This window comes from Hypanus sabinus, chromosome 22, assembly GCF_030144855.1.
Source record: "Hypanus sabinus isolate sHypSab1 chromosome 22, sHypSab1.hap1, whole genome shotgun sequence".
Lineage (NCBI taxonomy): Eukaryota > Metazoa > Chordata > Chondrichthyes > Myliobatiformes > Dasyatidae > Hypanus > Hypanus sabinus.
Genome location: NC_082727.1, coordinates 8,220,203 through 8,246,427, shown reverse-complemented (window position 1 = coordinate 8,246,427; position 26,225 = coordinate 8,220,203). Strand labels below are relative to the sequence as shown.

The 26,225-nt window shown below is 39.9% G+C and overlaps 1 protein-coding gene across 1 annotated transcript in view; it reads left to right on the top strand.

Moving 5' to 3' along the window:
• The window catches only part of cfap58 (cilia and flagella associated protein 58), a 269,774-nt gene that overhangs the window by 118,523 nt on the left and 125,026 nt on the right, over positions 1 to 26,225 (top strand). Inside the window, exons 14-16 of the mRNA XM_059947010.1 lie at positions 6,131 to 6,242; positions 8,831 to 8,935; positions 12,254 to 12,373. Of these exons, the coding sequence (XP_059802993.1) occupies positions 6,131 to 6,242; positions 8,831 to 8,935; positions 12,254 to 12,373 (337 nt within the window). The remainder of the gene's footprint in view (positions 1 to 6,130; positions 6,243 to 8,830; positions 8,936 to 12,253; positions 12,374 to 26,225) is intronic.

Below are 26,225 nucleotides of genomic sequence, written 5' to 3'. Positions count from 1 at the left end.
TTAAGTATCTCTGCTCGGACCCTGGCAACTTCTGCACTTGCCTCTCATAGGGTCTGAGGAAATAAGTGCTTAGGGCCTGGGGATTTATCCACTCTGATTTGCGTCAAGACAGCAAACACCTCTTCTGTAATCTGTACAAGATCCATGAAGTTGATGCCACTTTGCCTCACTTCAAGAGACTATGTATCCATCTCCCAAGTAAATACAGATGCAAAGAATGCATTTAAGATCTTCCCCAACTGATTTGGCTCCACACATGGATTACCATGCTGGTCTTCCAAAGGACCAATTATGTCACTTGCAATCCTTTTGCTGTTAATATATCTCCTTCACTTTGTCTGCAACTTCCTACCTTCTTTTAGCCTTCTTGATTTCTTTCTTGTGTTCTCATGCATTGTTGTGCTCCATAAGCACTCAATGTGTCCCTATTTGTTCATACCTGCTATGCAACTCCTTTCTTCTCTTAACCAGGTCTGCAATATCTGTTGAAAACCAAGGTTCCCTGCACTTGTTATCTTTACCTTTTATTCTGACAGGCACATACAAGCTTTGTACTTACAACATTTCATTTTTGAAGGCCTTCCAATTACTAATAACACCTTTGCCAGAAAACAGCCTATCCCAATCCAAACTTGCCAGATTATTTCTGATACAATCAAAATTAGCCTGTCTCCAATTTTGAATTTCAACCTGGGGAGAAGACCTAACTCTCTGCATATTTACTCTGAAATTACTGGCATTGTGGTCACTGGATACAAAGTGTTCCCCTACACAAACGTCTGTGCCCTGCCCTGCCTCATTCCCTAATAGCAAATCCAGCATCACATGCTCTTTCATTGGGACTTCTACATACTGATGAAGGAAATTTTCCTGAACACATTTGACAAACTCTCTCCCATCTAGTCCTTTTACCATATACGATTCCCAGTCAATATATGGAATGTTAAAATCACCTACTATAACAACCATATGTTTCTTGCAACAGTCTGCCATCTCTTTACAAGTATGTTCTTCTAAATCCCAAGGAATGTTGGGTGGCCTATAATATAGGCTCATCAACATGGCCATACCTTTCTTGTGTCTAATTTCCAGCCGTAAGTCCTCACTAGTCGAGTTCTCCAGTTTGTCCAGAGTGAGTAATTCTCTGACTTGTAACACCAGCCCTCCTCCTTTAATCCCTCCCACGCTGAAACTATGGAACCCAGTCCTTGCCCCTCCTGCAACCAAGTCTCATTAATGCCTACAACTTCAGAATTTCAGCTGTTGATCCATGCCTTGAGTTCATCCAACTTTCTTATGATATTTCACTTTAAAATATACATAGCTCGGGACACTAGTCATACTATTAACTTTTTGATTCCTAACCATCTGGGGTTTTACCAACATCTGCCTCCACATCCACTCCACTAACTGCACTGGCACTCTGGTTCCCATCCCCCTGTAACTCTAGTTTAAAACCCACTGTGCAGCATTAACAAACCTTCCCCCAAGGATATTAGTCCCCTTCCATTTCAGGTGCAAACCGTCCTTTCTGTACAAGTCCCCACTTCCCTTAGAAAGAGCCAATGGCCCTAAAATCTTATGCCCTCCATCCTACACCAACTCTTAGCCACATATTAAACTGTATAATCTCCCTATTTCTGGCCTCACTAGCACATGGCAGGGGTAGCAATCCTGAGATCACAACCCTGGAGGTCCTGCACTTTAACTTAGCACCTAACTGTCTGAACTCCCTTTGCAGAACCTCGTCACACATCCTACCCATTTTTGTTGGTACCTACATGCACCATGACCTTTGGCTGTTCATCCACCCACTTAAGAATGCTGAGGACTGAATCCAAAATGTCCTAGCCCAGGGGTGGGCAAACCCGCGGGCCGTAGTTTGCCCATGCCTGTCCTAGCCCCTGGCACCCAGAAGGCAACATGCCATCCAGGAATCTTGTTCTCCCTCATAGAACCTCCTGTCTGTTCTGCTAACAAATCCCCTATTGCCACAGCGTGTCTCTTCTCACCCTTTCATAGCATAACACCTGCTACTAAACCCAAGAAGTTTATCAGAACATACATCATTGCTGGAAAATTTACTGAACAATTACATGTATACAGGTGATTATATAAAATACAAGCAAGAGTAGGAAAGTTAAAATACAAGAAAAATAACAATTCTACACCCTAATCCATTTCCATCCTATTGTATTGGAAAACAACAATGCAGTCCTATCTTGAAATAGTTGCTATTATTAGGGTGTTTAAATAGCTACCGGTTCATATTCATATCCAGGTCCAAAGATAGAACATGATTACTGTTCCATTTTTGTAGGGATAATTGAGATGTGTGCAACAGCTGGGCCATTGATGTAATGGTGTCTTAGATTTTCAGTTGCAGATGGAATCTCCCCTAAATTGTCACTTGTGATAGTGCAACAGTTTGCTTAATCCTGGATTATGTGTTTAAAGTCTTGAATGCAAGTACTTCTGATGCACAAGGAGAAGGAAGCTGAGCTGACATCTAGTTAAAGAGCTCAGTTGTTATCAAACAATATGATCTTAAGTTTTTATCATCTACTGTTATATTTTGGAAAAAAATCATTATTTACTTAGAATAAATATCAAATAACTTTTATTACTGCTCAGAACCATTCCACTGATCAATTGTTTGACATCAAAACTTAATATCTTTGAAGCTTAGTTTATTACTTCACTCAACAGCGGTACATTAGGCAGTACTGCTATCAGTGTAGTTGTCAAGAGAGTGAAGGTTCTGCAATTCCACACACTTTGAGTTTATTCTCTTCAAATGAAGATAGTTCGAGATAAACCAACACCCTTCTGTAAAAGAAGTGGGAGGGACAGGAGGTTGGTTGGGTAGGTATTGAAGTTACACTGCTTACAGCACTGAAAGGTAGTGTCCTGCATAGATAGGAAGGATCAGTAAATGCAACATTCTCACTACAAAGCACATTCTAAAAATAAGCTCTTTTAAAATAAACATGATGCTGAGATACATCCTCGGATGAGCTGGGATACATCGTCAGTGATGTAACCTTGGATCTGTGGGTGTTTTGGGTCTTTCAACATCAGACATTTGCCCAGGTGACCCAGCCAGGCTTGATCAGGCCCCAGCTTGTGTCCCAGCAGCACTGGTCCTTGGGTCACACCCCTTGATCCACAGCTGACTAGAGGCTCACTCAGTAGCCCCTGTGATGGTCCTGTTGGCTCTCTTCTTTGCAGCCCCTATAACAGGGGTCGGCAACCCGCGGCTCTGGAGCCGCATGCGACTCTTTCACCTCTGTGCTGCGGCTCCCCGTGGTTTGTTAGTTTTTGAAATGTAATTCGAAATTTGAAGATTATGGTGATTTTGTACAATCTAAATAAAACGTTGTGGAGACCCCATTTCCTGGCACATCCGAACCGGCTCACAATTAGCCACCGTTCCGGCTAAGGGAGATAGCCTACGGGGGTTTGTGAGTACATGTCTTTTGGTGCATCCGCACCCACGGGGACGGGTTGAGGGAGGCTTTAAAGCAAGGCTGTTTAGTTCGAATAAAGTTACCTTTGACTGCAGTGTCTTTATTTTAGCGCTGCGTGTAGCACACCGCTACAACGTGTTTTTTTATCGCTATTAATATACATCACCACTGCCAATGCCTGACACCCGCCAGTGCGTGCTTTCTTTTAATTCTTCGATCCAAGGTAGGCTAACTATGGAGTAACCTTCAACCCAACGTCTTTATTTCAGAGTTCAAAATGTTTTTGTTGCATGCAGAAATGTAATTTCGTTTTCTCTGCAGGAGTTCATCAATTTCATAAATGCAACACATTATAGTTTGTTTATACGTAGCATAAAGGCAAAAAAAAACGTTGTATGCAGTGTTCTTTCATTTTAAATGTCAAACGGGTTTTGTGGCTCCCAGTGTTTTCTTTTCTGTGAGAAATGGGTCCATATTGGCTCTTTCAGTGGTAAACATTGCCGACCCCTGCCCTAAAATGATATGGAGAGAGTAGGTCCTGCACAGTGAGCAGCCAGTAAAGCCTCTACACTCTGCCTCTACAGGCTCACATTGTGCCCTCCACTCCTGTCTTTGACACTACTCTATTGCATGAAAAAAGTTTTAAAAATAGTATCATACTTTACATGCTTACTTTTAAACAGACTTTCACTGTTCTTTGCTTGTAGTACTAAAATATTTTCTATCCTGGCACAAGTTGTACAGCAATTCACCATTGTTATATAAATTATATTAAAATGCATATTCTCTTTAATTGCTTTAACAGAAAAAGCTATTGACTTTGATAAATTACATGAAAGGATATAGAGAATGTACGTTATGTGTTGTGTGAATTCTTGTACTTTGTTAGGGTCTTAGGGAAACAGATCTACTGTACATGTTTGGTTTTCACATGTTAGCTTCTATCTAAGATTTTTTTCCCCAGTGTGTAGAATTCCTGCATATTCATGTGAATCACTGTGCAGGAGTAAAGCATTGACAACATAAGACACAGGGCTCTGATCAATTGAATAGACTGGGAGTTTATTCATTGGAGCTTAGAAGAACTAGGGATCATCTTATAGAGGTGTCTAAAATCACGATGGACATGGATAGAGTGAATGTATAGTCTTTTTCCCAGGATTGAGGAGTAAAGAATAAAACCAGAGATGTAAGACAAGAGGGGAGATATAAATTGTCACCCAGAGAATATTTCATATATGGAATGAGTTGTCAGTGGAAGCGGTTGGGGCAGCATTAACATCATTTAAAAGACACTTGGACAGGACCATTGATAGGAAAGGTTTAGAAGGATGAGGACTAAATGCAGTCAGTTATGACTAACTTCTGTTGGAATCCTGATTGGCATGGACCAGTTGAACTGAAGGGCCTATACCTGTGGATATCAGATTTAGTTTTGCAATGCGGACATTTAGTTCTGTGCCATATTTAGTGCACAGTTTGTAGAATTCCAAGACATTATTAGCAGATCAGAAGAAGTAATAGAAAGTAGGCCTTTGGAGTAGGCAGACTTTTATTTCCCTCAGAAATTATCTGCAGCCATAACAAACACCGCTGGAGGAAGGACAATGAATCTTTCAAACTCCTGAATATATTTGGTAGGTTGTTGCCATGGTGAACTTTGGCCACTTGCAGATTATCCACTTCACAGGCAAGATCATACTGTCTTTTACTGTACCGCTGTTGATGAACAGGGACCATGGTCTCCAGATTGGTAGTACACTAGGAGTCATCTTAGCTCTACTTAGATCTGCTGGTAGACAAACCTGACCCAAGGTGAGGCTATAGTGAAAACCACCCGCAGCGGAGTGTTAACCTATTCCAACAGGGTAGCACCAACTTACATAGATTTCCAGCTCTCAGGGTCAAAAATCTGTCCACTGAACCTTTGTTAAATTTATCTATAATTCACTGAAACTGGCTGTTGGGTGAAAGGTAAGTAGAATTCCTTATTTGATTTAACAAAGGTAGTTAAAATGGTTATATAATTTCTTGACTACTGTTCCTAATGATCATTTTAAGCATTTTGAAATTATTTTAAAAATGTTAACTTTTTAACAAGTCTCTGAATGATTTTAACTGTAAAAGATATTCATTAAGCGATACCTTTTGATAGCTAGACTAGGTCCTGATGAAAGGTCTCAGCCCAAAACATCAATTATTTATTCCTATCTATCGATGCTGCCTCACTTCTTGAGTTTCTATAGCATTTTATGTGTTACTCTGGATTTCCAGCATCAGCAAAATTTCTTGTGTTTACCTTTGATAGCTAGTGAATTGTAGGAAGGATTTCATTGACTGTTGAAGGTGCTGTGTCATTGTAAACAGCTACTTATTCTGGATGTGATCATGGGTAACCTGGACTCCACTGATAACCTGGGAGCTTCCTTCCACTGGAAAATGCACCCTGGACTGCACTGAAGAAAGGGATGAAGGTGACCAGCATGCTCAGGGTAGTGGAAGGTCTGTCCCCATACAAATGTAGTTCAATAGTTCCATTGAATTTCAGAGAATGTATGGAGTATACAACCTGAAATTCTTATTCTTTGCAGGTCAGGTGTAATTAGCAGTACATTTATAAAAACAATGCAAAAGAGTTAATGTTTGTATTTGATGTGCAGGCGAGAAGTCTACCAAGTACAGAAAGAACTTCTAAAGGAGCGGACGAGGTGCAGGGCCCTTGAGGAGGAGTTGGAAAATCCAATGAATGTTCACAGATGGCGAAAACTGGAGGTGATTAAAATTTTATCTTGCATTTTTGGCTGTTAATCTTTTGAACTCTCTGGTTAGCAGCAGTAAATCTCTTTTGCTTTAGTATGTATGAGACTAAAACAAAAACCAATGATTATACAATCTTGTTTCTCTTGCTGCAGTTGCATTAGTAAATCAATTGTTCCTGGGGTGAAACATGTTCACATTTCAGAAATTCAAATGGCTACTTCTAGGCAGGAGTTGCCTTGTTTCCATGGCATTATTTCTGTGCCATGAATATACGTAAAGATGTTACTGCATGTGCATTGGAGGGGAACTTGTTTATGCATTATGGTGGAGATATCCACCACTGGAGACTCCAGTGCACAGTGCTAGACTGGAACATCTGTAGATTACTTGCTTTCATCCTTGGGTTCTGTTCGCCACACTGAGCCAATCCTCCCTCTACTGATTTTTTTTTCTACCTGTCCTAATTTTCCTTCCTGAACTCAATATCATCAGTATGAATAACAGTTTTCTGTCAATTTTTTGTTGATACCAGGTACTGATCTTGAACCCTCAGCTGTTCTTGCAATATGTGCTATCATCTTCTCCTCTACAACCCTGTTAATTCTCTCCATTAACCACTGGTATTCAGCTCTAGATTTGTATACCTACCTCATCACTGCCGCCGACATGTGTCAGGACCTCACATGTAACACCCCTCTCTCCCTTTTTGGCCGCAGCACAGCCTGGTGCCCGTTGACATCCTGAAAGTGGCCTTGAGATAAAGGTACAGGGAAGCACATTTTCAAGTCAAAAAATATGCCATGCCTTGAGACCTGAGTTTTCAACACGTTAGCTTTTTGCTGCCATCTGTTATGTCAGTACAGGATAATGCAAAGCACGTTCCCTCCAAAGCTGCAATTGGAGCATTGCACATGGAGTAACATCATGACGCCTATTACTGGCACAGAAATAATGCCACAGAAACAAGGCATCTCTGGCCTAGAAGTGGCCAGTTGAATTTCTGGTACCTTACAACATTTAGGACAATCATTATGATTCAGTCACAAAGTTGAAAGTCGAAGTTGAAGTTCATTGTTATATGTACCTGTATGCATAGATGCAACGAAAAACTTACTTGCAGCAGCATCACAGGCATATAACATTATATAAGCATGTCATTTGTAAGAAAAAGCATAAATTATGCACAGTTTTATGACAAAACCCAGTTAGAACAAAAAGAAACAACATAGTCAAATAGCCTTATTCTATGCAATTAGGAGCTATGTGGAATATGAAAGTATGACAACAGAAATGTCCAGTAGAAGGTAATAGGGTATAGGAAGCCAGAGTCAATAATTAGACCGTAGATCTTAGAACAGTACAGCATAGGAACATACCCAGTGTCAGAGTCAAATATGATGCCAAATCAAATTAAATCTCCTCTGCTTGAACATGATCCATACTCCTCCATTCCTCACATATTCATGAGCCTATCTAAACGTCTCCTAAACACCACTATTGTATCTGCTTCTGTCACTATCCCAGGCAATCTTTTTCAGGCACCGACAACTCTGTGTGTATTAAACTTGCCCTGTACATTTTTTTAACCCTCTCTTAGATATATGTCTTCTAATACTTGCCTAGCAGAAATATTCTGACAATGTACCCTATTTTATATATACCTATATTATGTCTCTCATAATTTTATAAACTTCTATCAGTTCCTCAGCCTTCGATGCTCCAGAGAAAACAACCCAAGTTTGTACATCCTAAACTAACCTGAAGTGGAATGGCCAGAATTATTGTTAAGGTCCTCAAATTCATGGAAGATGTTTTTTTTCCGATGTTGAATGGAATATACAGGGAAAAACAGTTCACAAAAGGCTCCACTCCCTAAAGCAGCTGGGTTACTTAGCTTCCACCTATAGTACAGTGCAAAAGTCTTAGGCATATGTAGTTAGAGTGCCTAAGACTTTTGCACAATACTGTATTCATCAACATGGAGTGGAGAGTGAGTTTGTAAATCAGGCAGGAGCAAAGGATATTGAGAATGGTGAGGATGGAGTGCCATAGGAAGGGTGTAGTTCAGCTGGCAGAGAAGGAGTGCCAGGGACCAGGATGGCATGTGTGCAGATGCACCCAGCCCTGAGACATAAGAAAAGGAAATTTGATTCCAAACATTTGCTTTATTGATCATTACAGAATGTGCCTCTGGTACTTCTTGTTCCCTCCCCTTTTCCCAAACATGATTTCCCTCTTCCTGCCCCCTTTCAGTCCCATATTAGAATCAGGTTTATCGTCACTCACATATGTCTTGAAATTTGTTGATTTTGTGGCAGTATATAAAATTACTACAGCACTGCAAAAGTCATAGGCACTCTAGCTATGTACTGTATATGTGCCTAAGACTTTTACCCTGTACTGTACATTAGAAGAAGGCACAGTGTTCATGGCATAATTAGAAGTGTAAAATGATAGAGAGATTAATTAAAATTCTTTCATTAATTTGTAGATTACAATGAAAATGTATCTGAACAACTGTTAACTATGCAGTGATTGTTAACATGAATAATCCTTAATGATGCTTGCATTGTAAGTTTTTTTTAACTTATTTGTTATAGGCAAGTGATCCAAGCAGATATGAGCTCATTCTGAAGGTTCAGACATTACAGAAGCGTCTGATCTCAAAGACTGAAGAGGTGGTGGAGAAAGAGCTGCTTTTACAGGTGCTCATTGGCTGTAAGAACATTTGGAAAGGCTGGAATGATTTGCTTGTTGCTCACTTAAACCAGGGAGAGTTGGAGGTTTGATGTGTAACAGCAGTGATCCAACTGTTCATGCATTTAATATAAATATGTTATAGACAGCACTAAATGGAACTCAGCTGCACTGAAATGTTTAGTTTGTCTCTGCTTACTCCTTCCAGTGAATAACTATCAATCCCTTCAAAAAGCTAAATTCCCTTTATTCACCTCCAAGCCAACACATTGAGACTGGTCTGTATCTTTGAAAATCTTTTCAATCTGTTGGTTTGTGGATTATTTCAAGCAATGATATAAATTGTGGCCTATGATGAACCTACCATTATTCGTAGCACTCACAAAATGCTAGAGGAACTCTGCAGGTTCAGCAGCATCGATGGAAAGGAGTAAAGATATGACATTTTGGGCTAAGACCCTTCATAAAGAAGTTACTTTCATGAAGGGTCTCGGAATAAACCATTGTCTCTATTTTTTTTTACATAAGTGTTTCCTGACCAGCTGAGTTCCTCCAGCATTTTGTGCATTATTCTGGATTTCCAGGATCTGCAGAATCTCTTGTGTTCACCTAAACATTACTTCCCACTAACTTGGCCATTTTACCCTAAAACACTGCAATATTTATCAAAAATTGGAAATGTAAAAGCATTCAATTTGTAGTGGAAACTGAATTGAGCATTTTTCCCTTGGAATGCTACACTTGAGGTTTGCGCTCTTGCTCTGACAGTGGGTGCCTAAAATAGACTGCCCTGTTTTCTAAAGCTAATTTTGCTCACCTTGACAAGTGTAATATTCAGAGAGGAAAGTGAAATCTTTACCTGGAATCTCAATGTAATAAATTAGCCACTCATAAAATATTTGTAAGGTGGCTTTCTGCAAGTTATAGGATCAAACCAAAAATGCAGATTTTGTTGAGCCTGCATATCCTGTATATTTAACAAGGTGTCGGTTGTTTAATCAAACCATGATATCTTGGTTGCTTTTAAATTCCACTCCACCTATCCACGTAGACAAAAATACCAGGCTGAAGCTGTGAGAAACTGTATCATTTCTATTCCACAATTTGAGAAGATTCACTGCAATCTGATGTGCCAGTTCATTAAAATCTGATTGCATTGCTACTGCTAGACCACCCTCCAACACAAAGTATTCCCCTTTTCCTCTCCATATCTCTGAGAATTTACTTCCTCTGGACACCAGTGTATTTCCAGTGTAATGAAAACAGATGGAAAACTGGAAATGTATAATCTGTCTGATTTAATGGTCCAGCTGAAATGGTAACCCTTTAAAATCTTTGATTTTTCAACCATTGTTCTTACTCTTCAGATTTGCCATTTCTGCTTCTAAATTTACAGTTTAGATTTGCAATTCCATTTCACACACGGCTCAGTTTTAAGATCTATAAAACGGAACAATAAGCCCACAACCAAAATCTATCTATTTTCCCTCAGAGAAAACAAAGTCAAAGCTTCGGTGTCCAGTTTTCTAACATTAAGCTATTAAATGAGGGAGGCATTATATTAGAAATATTACAGAATTTCTTTATATTGTTACTGAGAGTAAGAGTTCCTCTCATTCAATAAATTAATAATAATTTCTTTAATTTTTACTTTTGCCCAATTACTTCCTGTCAATCTGTTGTATTAACACTATGCATTCACCAAGTGAATCACTGACAGCAGATGGCAGTAGTCAACCAAGGTTGGCCTGTATTCAGCCAAAACCTCAAGAGGAGTCATTAAGAAAGCATTTACTTCTGATCAATTTGGACTGAAAATTGCTGATCAACATTATTTTTTCTTCATTGAGGAATTAGAATTTATAGCAAGAGGATTGTTCAAGGTAAAACAAATTGCCAACCATGACTTCACAAGGGTTCTGCATTTTTGCTTCTTCAAGAGCAGATTTACAATGACAAATTATTCAGGACAGCAGTAAACAGGAAATTTATTTGGAAAATTAAGTGAGAGCAAATGGAAATCACCACTCAAGGACCATGTAACTAGAACTAGAAAGTCACTTAGCATTATTTAAGGATTAACTTATTGAATCCAACCTTTTGTAAACTAGTCATGCCTCTTGTTTGATGATCTTATGGAGCTCCTTGTATTTTGACTTGGAACATAATTATGGCTTTCTGGTTCAAAGTCTGCTGCGTCAGAAATCTGACTGAGCACTCAAAGTAAGAAACACTGATCAAACCACTGGGTTCTAGCGGCATTGTGACTGCATTTAATGTGATTCCTACCTCAGGGATGTCTCAAAAGATTCTATTCCATATACATTGTTCTTTTAGAAATTTTTTCTCTGTACTCTTGGCAGTCCACAAGACTGGGTAGTTTTAAGTCAGCCATTTCCTCAGTTCCACTCCATTACAGGACCACTCAAACGTGTGTCGTAACTTATGTCCTTTCTTCACATCACCCTCCATTATACAGTTGGGTTAGGGCATAGAATTGTTACTTTTCTAGTATTTTCCTTGACTTACTATGCTTGGTTATAATTTTTATGTGAACACTTACATGTAATTTTCAGTAATTTTAGTATAGCTGATTCTGCATTTTCTAAAAGCTTCTTAGTTTTTCTGTAGCAGGTGTTGATTCTGCTTACTTTATAGATTAATTATTATCCTTGGAATTTCATTTATCTCTAGTCTGAGTTTGAGATGACCATTCTTTTTCTTCACCTTTTCCTTGTTCATTCTTTGTTCTTTTATCACTTGATAAAAACAGCCTTAACAATCAAGTTTATGCTTCTTTCTTAACTTCCGAAGAATCTAGATCAAGGGGTTCCCAACCTTTTTTATGCCATGGACCCAAGACTCCAGATTGGGAAACCCTGATCTAGATCAATATAACCAGATCCTGGTGCATAACTTCACCTCCTGAATCCTGATCAGCTCATGCAATAAACCTTCTATTCTCAACTTGCTTAGATTTCCTGAATTCCCTGAATGGCAGCCTGGCTACACCCACCTCCCTCCTGCCTCCTTCCAATCACTGCAACAGCCCCTCGAGCCTCACATAGGCTCTCTCTCAGTCCTGACCTTTTCTACCACCACTCCAGAATGGATGTTGTATTTTCATTCACATGTTCTAGAGGGAGGTGTGTTTCAGCTGTTCCCATGCCTGCTCTTCTTAGTAACAGGGCCACAACTATACAGCGTAATGACCCCAATGCACAATTTTAAGTTGCAAAACAATTTCTACCCTTGTGCATATAACAAAAAGAATTGCATCTTCACTATTCAGTATATTGCCTGACATTGTATCTGTTGCTTCTCAGGAGAAGGAGAAGCTTTATGTGGAACTGAAACACATTTTGGCACGACAACCTGGACCAGAGGCTGCTGAGCAGCTAATGATATATCAGAGGACACTGCGAGATAAGACAAAACAATTGAAGGTGAGTGCTGGCGTCAGACCTCAGACTCTCCTGTAGGGTTACAAATCACTGAGCACATTTTTCTTTTCTTTTGCTGCAGTGGTCCTTTGCTTTAAATAATTTTTTTTAGCAGCAGCCATTGGAGGAATTACTTCCCTTGATTCCCAACAATCAGTCTCATTTGCAGCTCAGGAAACAATATATTTGAAAATTCTGTTGTAGAGAACAGTTATGCTTGGAGCAACAAGATCATTGGCTCTTTGTGACTGGTACTGAATTTCCCATTTGGGTCAATGCTGTGGCCAAGCTGTCATAGTTTTATTAATTCACATGTCAAATAAGGTGTATAAAATAGACAGAATTGAAGTGAAAAGCAGTTCTGTTGTTACTGATAGAACAATGAACATGGAGTCAGAATCAGTTTTATTATCCCTTACATATGAGGTGAAATTTATTGTTTTGCAGCAGTACAGTGCAAGCCAAAAATATATGAACCACAAAATTAAATAAATAGTGTAAAAAGGGTTAACAAGGTGCTGGGTCCTCTCCTCCTTCCCTTTCTACTATGATCCACTCCCTTCTCCTGCCAGATTGTTTCCCTCTCCTGCCCTTAATCTTTCCCATCCATCTAGCTTCACCCTTCACCTTCGAGTTATCCTCCTTCCGCTTTTCTGTCCACCTTTTTACCTTTTCCGCTTCCTTCCAAGGCTTAAAGAAAGGTCTCAGCCCAAAACGTCGCCTGTATATTCATTTCCATTGATGCTGCCTGACCTGCTAACTTCTTCCAGCCTTCTCACTTAAACTTATATGTTATAGAATGTGGCACTTTCACCCTGGGTAAAAGCTTTGTCTAACTACATTTTAAAAATGCACCTACTTTGTGTGTTACTGACAGTGCCATTGAATAGTGCAAAAAGAATTGATAGTGTATATTCCTTGATCCTTGTTTTTACATTATTCAATGAGTACCTGCCAGCTTGTATTCTTTCTTCTCCCCTCATCACCTTATTCTGGTTTCTATCCCTCCTTTTCCGTCCTGATGAAGAGTCTCAGCCCAAAGCATCGATAGTTAATTCCTCTCCATATATGCTCCTGAACTGCTGAGTTCCTACAGAATTTTGTATGTTTTGCACTCAGTTTCCAGCATCTGCAGAATCTCTTGTGTGTGTCATTGAATTAGCATATTTCTTTTTAAGCGTACTTGGCATCCTTGGCAATAGGGTAATCACTGATCACTGATACTAACTGCTACATAAATTTGTGTAAGGGGGATTGAGTTCAAGAGCAGAGAGGTCATGTTGCAACTCTACAATCTCTGGTGAGAGCGCACTTAGAATATTGTGTTCAGTTCTGGTCATCTCATTATAGGAAGGATGTGGAAGCTATGGAGAGGGTTCAGAGGAGATTTACCAGGATGTCACCTGGATAGGAAAACAAGAGGCAAGGTTAGCAGAGCTGGGACTTTTCTTTTTGGAGCGTAGAAGGATGAGAGGGGACTTGATAGAGGTCTACAAGATTATGAGAGGCATAGATAGGGTAGATAGCCAGCATCTGTTTCCCAGGGCACGAATAGCAAACACCAGAGGGCAAATGTACACAGTTAAGGGAGGGAAGTTTAGGGGAGACATCAGAGGTAAGTTTTTTACACAGAGGGTTGTGGGTGCCTGGAATGACTTGCCAGGGATGGTGGTGGAGGGGATGGGGTATTTAAGAGCCTCTTGGATAGGGACATGGATAAAAGAAAAATAGAGGGTTATGGGGTAGTGTGGGTTTAGTAGTTTTTTTAAGGAATATATGGGTGGGCACAACATCGAGGGCCGAAGGGCCTGTACTGTGCTCTAGTATTCTAGTGTCTAAGGAACATCACCTCATTTGAACTATAATGTGGACAATGAGTTTTATCAAATTTCAATGACAAACTGGTGGTAAGACCAGTGGATTTCACTGATAATAATAAATAATTAAAACAAATTAAATGCCTGAGTGGTCTCTGTGCACCGGGACACAAAAATTACGCACAAGCCTCTCTTGTTCAACATAAATAAATAAATGTGTGGGGCTTGCACATCAGAGTAATTACAATAAATCTGTGTTAGATTACAGTAGTTCCTAATGTTCATTATATAATAATTAGGAGTGCACTGAGAATAAATATTAACATCTGAGTTAGTAGCATCCTTTTCTCCTGGGACCCTTTTAAAATGCGTGGCATTACTTAAAAAATACTTTTGGTGAACACATGGGAGTAAATATGCTTTACCTGAAAAATTACCTCTTTGGCGTATTGGGAGTGGGAAGCACATTGCTTGTGTGCTTAATACTGAAACCCTTTACTGGATTGATCATTGCAAAATGCCTTGCTGTTTGCCTTATGTGCCTTACCCTTTCATTCCCCACCACCCACCCACAGCCATCTGTGTATGCAACATAAAGCAAGGATAAGAAGGAGCCTAAAAATACCAGAAAGGCTAAGAAAAGCAAACCAGACATTTGGCAAAAAGTTCAAGGAGCACCACAGTAATGCATCCAAGAGAACATTGGTGGATCTTGTTCTCCGCACTTTTTATCTTCATTCCCTACACCATGAGATTTTGCAAACTGAAGAGTAGGACTTTACTCTTTCCCTCACCATTCGATAAGACCGTGGTTAATTTGCACCCTGATAAAATATACTCGTGTTTGCTTTGTCCTTTGATATGTTTGGTTAATAAAATCCTAACAATCTCATATCTGAATTTAATAGTTGACCAATGGTCAATTCCTTTTAGCAAGAAAAAGTTCTAAAAATTTACCATCCTTTGCATCTAGAATTCTTTCCTAACTCCACTATTGAAAGGTCTACATAAGGGTCGTGTATCTGTTCTCTATTTGCTTTGTATTCTGTGTTGCATGTTTATTATGTGTATTTTGGTAACTCGTCACATTAGTGAGGGGCTGGTAAAAGTGAAGGGAATAAGTTATGTATTCTTGCTTATTTCATGGCACTTTCTGGCTTGAGACCTGCAGAGGTCTTATCAATATTGATCATTTATTATCACTTCCAGATTGTATATTTGCTAATTGTTAATAAAGGATTTGACTCTTTGGAACAATCATTTCATTGGAACCAAGGTTGCATCATGCAAGTATAACAACACTGTCGTGGTCGCAGGCTAGCAGCAATCATTTTAAGTTTGGGTTTATTTGCCGCTACATTTTGTTAGCAAAGATTTCGATAGTTACACTAAATGAGCATCAGCACTTGGACCTGTCCAAGAAATTGGTAGGACCAGTCTGGAACAGCTTGTGGCAAGAAACAACCTTTTAAAATGTTTAATACTGTGTGTTTGGACTTGAAACACAGTTTTGAAGTTGTCAATGTTGCAGTGTCCAACTGGGTTGAACTGGAAAGCTCTAGAGCGGTATTTGCTTGAAATAGTTGACACTTGATTCTGTTGAAATGCTGAAGAATTAAAATAATTGCTGCCATCAATGAAAGGCTGAATTGAAACTGCAATTGCCTTATCTCATTTGAGTGCTTTTAAGACAAAATGAGTTCAGCTAGAAGCAGTGATCTTGAAGCTAAGATAGAGGTTAAACAATCATGCAATGTTGAAGGTTGGTTCCCTGGGGTAAAGGAATATACTTACAAAGATAAAAAAAACAGTCTGTGATTATGTATAAAGCTGAAGACTGCATGTCTAAAGTGTGCAAAGTATGCTCTGCAGCCACTAACAAGATGTCCGTGTGTCTGGTATCACATCAGCACATATTAGAATGGAGGCCGATTTAGCTGAGTTATATGCAAGTCAACAGGTATTGAGGGATAAGCACGCCTTGGAGGAAAAAGCAGAACAGCTTCGAGGAGATCAGGAACAACAGAGGAACAGCTTTGAAGAAACAAGGACAGCTTCAGGGAAATCAGAAAGAACACGGTGAGCAACTTCGAAAGCAGATGGAGCAGCTTAAGTTGTAGGAAGAGATTGCAGCCAGGATGGCCAGAGTTAAAGTGCTAAGAGCTTCGGGTATGGTGGGTGCTAAACTTCTTCCAGCAGACACGAGGAAATCTGCAGATGCTGGAAATTCAAACAACACACACAGGAGAAGCACTGTCGACGTTTCAGGCTGAGACCCTTCGTCAGGACCCTCTTTGACGTCAGGCCTCCTTATAGATGCTGCCTGGCCTGCTATGTTCCACCAGCATTTTGTGTGTGTTGTTCCTCCAGCAGAACAGATTTTTGATGAGAATTCCCATGTTGACATGGCATAGAGAAATTCCAGCATACTCAATGTCAATATGGATACATTTGAGGAACAAACGTCTATGAGCCATGGGTTTGAACCTCAAGGGGTAGTCCAGGGTGCTCATTCTCAGCCTTCACCAAGGAGGTGTTCTGAACCTAAGCCATACCCAATAGCACAAGGTATTTCTGAGAATGCTGATTTATGATATGATGATATTCCTGTTTCAGATGATAGAGGTCTAAATGTTGCTTTAGAGACCCTAAGGACACAAAAGGAAATAACAAACATAATGATGCACCATCAACAATGCATTACATCTACACCTAAATGAGAGATTCAAATCTTCAATGGCAATCTACTTCAGTATCATTCATTTATGAGGGCTTTCAAGAATAGCATTGAAGGCAAGTCTGAAGATTATAGTGACCATCTCTATTTTCCTGAACAGTACCCTGGAGGTTACCCTAGAGAGTTTGTCAAAAATTGCCAGCGGGCTAGTCCAGAGGGAGGATATCTAATGACCCAAGCTTTACTACAGAATAATTTTGGTGATGAGCACAAAATTACTGCAGCCTACATGGGCAGGGCTTTCTTGGCCACATATCAAATCAGAAGATGTGAAAGCTCTTCAAGATTATAGTCTTATTCCTAGAAGTTGTTGCTGTGCTATGGAAGATGTGTGGGACATACATGAGTTGACTATGCCTGCTACTGCAAAGATTGTCATAAATAAATTGCCCAGTGAACTTAGAAAAGAATGAAGATTGGCAGTGTATGAATTGCAAGGAAGGTACAGCTGTAAGATTACTTTCACTAACATTGTTGATCTTATTGAAAGGCAAGTGATGATTGTTATGCACACGGTATACAAGGCTACATTGCTGGCAGTAAGTGTGAACAAAAATGGATCACAAATTCATTCTCAAGCTAAAGGACGCACCTTTACCTCTACTGTGGAAAGTGAAATGAAGAGCTGATGAAAAGGGAGCAGGTTCAAAACAAGCAAGCACTGCAGAGAGTACCACCCTGGTATCTAATGTTTTTATGGGGGCTGATGATTATTGTAAACTTCCTATAATTCCAGTTTAGGTGAAGTCTAAGAAGAATAACACAACAGTGGTTACTTATGCTTTCCTAGATCAAGGAAGTACAACAGTGCTCTGCACAGCAAGTCTTGTGAACAAGCTCGACAGGAAAAGGAGCACACATTCTCTTACACACCATGAGTCAAGAGAAGGTTATAAGTAGCTACTTTGCTTCAGGATCGGAAGTGGCTGGCCTAGATGGTGAAAATAATTGTGAACTGTCTGACATCTATACACAGGAATGCATGCCTGTCCATAATAGGAACATTCCTCGTCAGAGAGATCTCACCTGAAACATGCTTGTTTGCTGGATATTGATTCAGAAAGTGAGCTACTAATGGGGGTGAATGTGCCTAAGGCAATGGAGCTGTTGTACATCATTTGCAGTGTTGGTGATAGACTCAATGCCACCAGAATAATGTTGGGTTGGATTGTTAATGGACCATTGAAAGAAGACTGTGATGGCAGAAGAGACTATGTTCAGCCAAAGCTGACAGATAATGGGCTTCAGTTTTGCACTTGAATGAGCTTTGGCAGCAGCGATTCAAGACAGATTTTCCTGAATGCAGTCAAGTGGAGTAACCTGGTTTGGCAGAAGAAGAGCAAAATCCAGGAATGTAGGAGGAAATTAGAACACATGGAAGAAACCCATGAGGTCATGGAGCGAATCTATAAACTCCTTTTATTCTGCCAGTGCTTTCTTCCAATGTCTGCTGTACCTCTTTTACTTTCTTTCCAACAGACGGAAGGGAGTTCCGTTTTAACTCAACCCAGAGACTGACCAGTGAATGTGTGGAATGGGGAGAGTTGGGGTAGGATTGCGGCAGCTTTCTGCTTTTTAGAGTGACCAACTTTTATTCTCATCACATTCATTGTTTAAGGTATCAGGAACATATGGTAAGAAGAGTCAGTTCTGTAGTGTTGGTTCAAACACTGGATATTATGTTGGGTATGATTTCCTGTTTGAGGTTTGCATCACATTTGAAAAATGTCCCAAGTGTTTTTACTGTAGCACAGATGGCTGGTGTTGGAATGACTCTTTGGATATTACCATTGAGTATAACTTGTTTTCTGTTTAATGGGGAGTGGAGATGACCTGCTCACTGGTCTTCATCCCAACTGGTCATCATTCTAGTTTGGTTTGCACTAGTAGTCTAAATATTTCCCTTCCCTTCATTGAAGGTTCTAATTCAAACTGGGATGCAGTTGCATTGCAATCTGGCACTTGAGTCTTGATTCAGTAACACTCTTTACTTCCATAATCTTAACACTTTGTCTGAATGCAGAAGCATCAGAATGAAGGATGAACATTTAATTACTACCTATTTACTGTAGGATTTATTTTATTTTTCAAGGGCCGTCTACAGTAAGCAACAGTAGCAAGTTGGCTGAGAATCTCAGTAGTTTGGATATTGAATGTAAGGCCTTGTGTCTTGTATGCTTTAGTGAAAGTGTCATTGATGGATTTGAGCTCAGTCTCTGAGCCTATACAAATGTAAGTGTTGTCTGCATTTGAGTACTTGGTTCTGGATTCCATTTCCTGTGCCTTGAAACAGTTTTTTATTATATTTGAAGATTAGCAACACTCCCTTGGGAAAGTTTGTTGGAGGTGAAATGCAACATTTCTAGTAAGAAAGGTTGAATTAAGTGTTGGGGCAACGATACAACCTTGTTTGACGCCAGTCTTCATTGAGAATGATAGGATTTTTATTGGAGTCATCACTCTCCAAGTTCAGACATGCAAGGGTCTAAGCCAAATGTCAGTCATCATACCAGCTAAATTAGCTGATTGAATACAGAACATTGTTTTTGTCAAGTTTATTGACCAAGAAATATTTTGGACATTGACTTTTCCCAACTGAGCCATTAAGGGAAAGTTGAAATCATTTGTTCAAGTTTATTACCTCTAAAACTGATAATTATTGGCTTTGATTTTGGTACCTAAGAGCTATATATTTGGAAGCTAGAACAGAGCTGTGAAACAAGTATGAGCATAATCTTCATTCTTTGATTAGGGGAAAAAAAATTGAGGGATGACATTGTCAGAGAGAAATAGTAACCTCTGTCACTGGAAATCTAATTGTTCTTGCCACTTTCACAATTATTCTTTCTAATTCAGTGTTCCATTGATTAATTACTAATGTAATATAGAACTCTGCTTACAGTGTTGTTGACCTTTCATTCCATCTTGTCCCCCAGGTAACAATGAGACATTTGCTTTGACCGTGAATTGCGCTACCATTAATTGGAGGTCAAGAGCAAGTCTTCTTAAGTTAATTAAATTATTTTATCTATTAATTTTTCTGTGAGTGACTGGAACAAAATATATATTTTTTATTTTTGAAGAATAGTGATACAAGAATTACAAAGCAGCTTTGCTTGACTTTCAGTGTATCCAGGACATCCATCCAAACACGATGGAATATCATGATCATGACAGATAAGCTGCAAAGGTCCACACAAGAAACTCATTCCCTTTCTAGCAGCAATGATAGAGGATAAGTATGTGATAACAATCTGAAATCATCAACATATACAAAAAAACAAGTGGCATTGTTATTGAAAAAGAGATTCATTCTGCTGCTTCACCAGATACATTTCTTTTCTATCTCATAACTTATACCCAAATAAAATTACTTTTTTAATATTATAAGGTGGAATTTAAGAACTTCAGAGGATTCTTGATATACCTGGAATAGATTTTATAGATAGCAATTCTTATCTTTTTTTGGTGAAGAAGTATTAGAGTATGTTTAATTTGCAAAGCCTTTTGAACTACCAGTTTCCTTCATTAATGGCTCTTGCTCACTGCTAGATAGACCTTTAAACTGGCATAATGGTAGTTCGAGCCATGTTGAATGTGTCTTGCCCAGGTGGCTATGGATAAATGAATAATCAAAAGCTGAATGTTTCATTAAGGATGAAGGGAAACAACAAAAATATCAGGAATTTTGAAATAAAAAAAAACGCTAAGTGCGCTGTGGTATGTTTTCCATCTGGAAAAGAAACCCAGGTTAACATTTTAGGTGTATCTCTTGAACAAAACTTGCTGTTTCTTTTCTTTCTGTTTTAAAACTGTGGTTGTTAGACCTTAAGATATAGGAGCAGAATTAGGCCATTTGGCCCTTCAAGTCTACTCCACCATTCTGTTAATTTATTATTCCTCAACATCATTCTCCTGCCATCTCCACATAACTTTTGACACCCTTACTAATCAACACCCTATCAAACTCTGCTTTAAACACACTCAGTGACTCGGCCTCCGCAGATTTACCACTGTCTGGCTAAAGAAATTCCTCCTCATCTATGTTCTAAAGGGATGTCCTTGTATTCTGAGGCTGGGCCCTCTGGTCCCAGAGGCCTGCAGTGCTTCCTTTGCTTTGATAATCGGACACATTTTGAATATTAGTGAATGATTAATTTGTTTAAAAAGAAAAAAGTTGTCATTCTAATGGAGATGTAAAAATGTTTGTGGTCTTTTATGTAAAAAAAAAGTGAACTGGCCTATAGCTACAAGAGACAGAACTAGCACTCAGTAGCCACTTTATTATGCAACTCAATGCATAAGAGTATGCAGACCTGGTCAAGAGTTCAGTTGTTGTTCAGACCAAACATCAGAATGGAGACAAAATGTGATCTAAGTGACTTTGACTGGAATGATTGCTGGTGCCAGACAGGGTGGTTTGAGTATCTCAAAATTACTGATCTCCTGTGATTTTCATGCATAGGTCTGAAGAGTTTACAAAGAATTGTGTGAGAAACATCTTGAGAGTAGCAGTCCTGTGGGTTAAAACTCCTTGTTAATAAAAGAGATTAGAATCAGAGGAGAATGGCCAGACTGACTCACACTAACAGGAAGGTGACAGTAATTGTCACCATGCATTACAACAATGATGTGCAGAAGAGAATCTCTGAATGCATAACACGTTGAACCTTGAAGCAGATGGGCTACTGTAGCAGATGATATGTGGCTACTTTATTAGGTACAGGATGCATATCATAGTAATCATGGATGATAAGTGGCACGAAGTGTTTATGCCTCATAAGTACTAGGCAATCGCCATCTTCAGTAAGATATGGCTTAAGCATCTACTCTTAACAATCAATGAAATGACCATTACAGAGTGCCCACGATCAACATCCCAGAAGAATGAGGTTGAGGGAGGGTCATTAGTACACTGGTAAATTGGTTTACTCTTGTCACATGTACAGTGAGAAACTTTTTCTGCATGTCATCCATACAGGCAATTTTATTATGACAATGCACATAGGTAACACAAAAGAAAGCACTAAGACAATAAGCAGAATGAACAGTTCACTGAGTTTTAGCATGAACTGTACAGAACAAAGAAAAATAATGAACATTAGGCTAACAGGGCCATAAACTGAAAACTCTCAAAACTGCAAATAAACATTATTAATGCAGCTCAGAAGCAGTAACTTAATACTAATTTAATACCACTCCTTTACAATGTCTATCTAAATCTTTAGTCTTCTTTCCTGGAATGTGGGCGAAGGTAAACAGGGAGCTTTGCTGTCACTGTGCTTCAGTTAAGACCTGGTGAGACTGAAATGAAAGGAAGTAAAGTACAATTACAAAGAAACCCAGAATAATTTGAATGTGTGCATTTTCACATGTATGATTGCCGACTTCTTCCAACTGCACACCTGCGAGAAGCCTGGACTCTGTGGCTACTGTAGCAAAGAGAAAACCTTAAATTTACCTGGATGTATCGAACTCCAACAATGTTCAAGAATCCGGACAGAGCAACATAAATGATTGGTTCAGGACTGATCTTAATTATCACTCATAGTTTTTACCTCTAGCTCACTGTAACTGCAGTGAATGTGATTATGTTAGTTGCAGAGGCTACTTTTAACAGTATTTCTAAATCTTTACAGTTCTTCAAGACTATTACACCCTTCAGATAGATACTTGATCTATATGTTGTTGTGTTAATCTTGCTCAGAGTAATATTTGAAGAGCAGTTGATAGTGCAATTATCTTTACCGTGTCCTTTTCTATGCTGGGTTGACACTATCTTTTTTAGGATATGACACTTTATTCAGATCTTTGTACAGTTGCAGTTGATAACATTTCTCAGCCATATTTTTGGTGTTGGTGACATTTTTACTTTCAATACACATAATTAAAAATAAGTGAAAGGAAAAATTTTAAAAATATGTTTTAGAAAGCTACCTCAAGTTGCAAGTTCAGGTTGAAAGAAGCTGTGCTGATGAGTAATGTTGGTAAACCTTGCTAACTAAAAATTGCTTTTTAAGAATACAACACACATAGTTCATTGCACACTGTATGAAAACATAGAAACATAGAAAACCTACAGCACAATACAGGCTTTTTGGCCCACAAAGTTATGCCGAACATGTCCCTACTTTAGAAATTACTAGACTTACCCATAGCCCTCTATTTCACTAAGCTCTACGTACCTATCTAAAAGTCTCTTAAAAGACCCAATCGTATCTGCCGCCACCAACGTTGCCGGCAGCCCATTCCACGCACTCGCCACACTCTGAGTAAAAAACCTACCATGGACATCTCCTCTGTACCTACTCCCCAGCACCTTAAACCTGTGTCCTCTTGTGGCAACCATTACAGCCTTGGGAAAAAGCCTCTGATTACCCACACGATCAATGCCTCTCATCTTCTTGTACACCTCTATCAGGTCACCTCTCATCCTTTTTCGCTCCAAGGAGAAAAGGCAGATTTCACTCAACCTACTGTCATAAGGCATGCTCCCCAATCCAGGCAACATCCTTGTAAATCTCCTCTGCACCCATTCTATGCTTCCACATCCTTCCTGTAGTGAGGCAACCAGAACTGAGCACAGTACACAAGTGGGGTTTGACCAGGGTCCTATATAGCTGCAGCATTACCTCTCAGCTCCTAAATTCAGTTCCATGATTGATGAAGGCCAATACACCATATGCCTTCATAACCACAGAGTCAACCTACGCAGCTGCTTTGAGCGTCTATGGACTTGGACCCCAAGATCCCTCTGATCCTCCACACTGCCAAGAGTCTTACCATTAATACTATATTCTGCCATCATATTTGACCTACTAAAATGAACTACTTCACACTTATCTGGGTTGAACTCCATCTGCCACTTCCCAGCCCAGTTTTTGTATCCTGTCAATGTCCTGCTGTAACCTCTGACAGCCCTCCACACTATCCACAGCACCTCCAACCTTTGTGTCATCAGCAAACTTATTAACCCATCCTTCCACTTCCTCATCCAGGTCATTTATAAAAATCACGAAGAACAGATCCCTGAGGCATTCCACTAGTGACTGACCTCCATGCAGAATGTGACCCGTCTATAATCACTCTTTGCCTTCTGCGAGCAAGCCAGTTTTGGATTCACAAAGCAATATCCCTGTGGATCCCATGCCTCCTTACTTTCTCAATAAGTCTTGCATGGGGTACCTTATCAAATGCCTTGTTGAAATACATATACACTACATCTACTGCTCTTCCTTCATCAATGTGTTTAGTTACATCCTCAAAAAATTCAATCGGGCTCGTAAGGCACAACCTGCCCTTGACAAAGCCATGCTGACTCCTAATCATATTATACCTCTCCAAATGTTCATAAATCCTGCCTCTCAGGATCTTCTCCATCAACTTACCAACCACTGAGGTAAGATTCACTGGTCTATAATTCCCTTGGCTATCTCTACTCCCTTTCTTGAATAAAGGAACAACACCTGCAACCCTCCAATCCTCCAGAACCTCTCCTGTCCCCATTTAAGTCAGCTTACAGAGAGGAGGTGCAGCAGCTAACGGACTGGTGCAGAGCCAACAACCTGTCTCTGAATGTGGACAAAACAAAAGAGATGGTTGTTGACTTCAGGAGGGCACGGAGTGACCACTCCCCGCGGAACATCGATGGCCCCTCGGTAGAGCACCAAATTTCTTGGTGCTCACCTGACGGAGAATCTCACCTGGTCCCTGGTCCATAGCAAAGAAAGCCCAGCAACGTCTCTACTTCTTGTGAAGGCTGAGGAAAGTCCATCTTCCACCCCCCCATCCTCATCACATTCTACAGGGGTTGTATTGAGAGCATCCTGAGCAGCTGCATCACTGCCTGGTTTGGAAATTGCACCATCTTGGATCGCGAGACCCTGCAGCGAATAGTGAGGTCAGCTGAGAAGATCAACGGGGTCTCTCTTCCTGCCATTATAGATGTTTACACTACACGCTGCATCCACAAAGGAAACAGCATTATGAAGGACCCCATGCACCCCTCATACAAACTCTTCTCCCTCCTGCCAACCGGGAAAAGGCTCCGAAGCATTCGGGCTCTCACGACCAGACTATGTAACAGTCTCTTCCCCCAAGCTATCAGACTCCTCAATACCCAGAGCCTGGACTGACACCTTGCCCTACTGTCCTGTTTATTATTTATTGTAAATGCCTGCACGTTTTTTGTGCACTTTATGCAGTCCTGTCTAGGTCTGTAGTTTAGTGTAGCTTTCTCTGTGTTTTTTTTTATTAAGTAGTTCAGTCTAGTTTTTGTACCGTGTCATGTAACACCATAGTCCTGAAAAACATTGTCTCATTTTTACTATGCACTGTACCAGCAGCTATGGTCGAAATGACAGTAAAAGTGACTTGACTTGACTTGACAAAGATCATCACCAGAGGCTCAGCAATCTCCTCCCTTGCCTCCCGCAGTAGCCTGGGGTACATTTCGTCTGGTCCCGGTGACCTATCCAACTCGATGCTTTCCAAAAGCTCCAGAACATCCTCTTTCTTAACATCTACATGCTCAAGCTTTTCAGTCTGCTGCAAATCATCACTACAATCACTAAGATCCTTTTCCATAGTGAATACTGAAGTGAAGTATTCATTAAGTACCTCTGCTGTGCTCCTGTTCCATACACACTTTCCCACTGTCACACATGACAGGTCCTATTCTTTCACGTCTTAACCTCTTGCACTTCACATATTTGTAGAAGGCCTTGGGGTTTTCCTTAATTCTGCCCGCCAAGGCCTTCTCATGGCCCCTTCTGGCTCTCCTAATTTCCCTCTTAAGCTCCTTCCTATTAGCCTTATAATCTTCTAAATCTCTAACATTACCTAGCTCTCTGAACCTTTTCTTTTTGACTAGATTTATTATAGCCTTTGTACACTACGGTTCCTGTACCCTACCATAACTTCCCCGTCTCATTGGAAAGTACCTTTACAGAGCTCTACATGAATATCCCCTGAATATTTGCCACATTTCTTCTATACTTTTCCCTGAAAACATCTGTTTCCAATTTAAGCCTCCAATTTACTGCCTGATAGCCTCATAATTCCCTTACCCCAATTAAATGCTTATCTCTCTCCAATGCTATTGTAAAGGAGATAGAATTATGATCACTATCTCCAAAATGCTCTCCCACTGAGAAATCTGACACCTGACCGGGTTCATTTCAATAGACAATAGGTGCAGAAGTAGACCATTCGGCCCTTCGAGCCTGCACTGCCATTTTGAGATCATGGCTGATCATCTACTATCAATACCCGGTTCCTGCCTTGTCCCCATGTCCCTTGA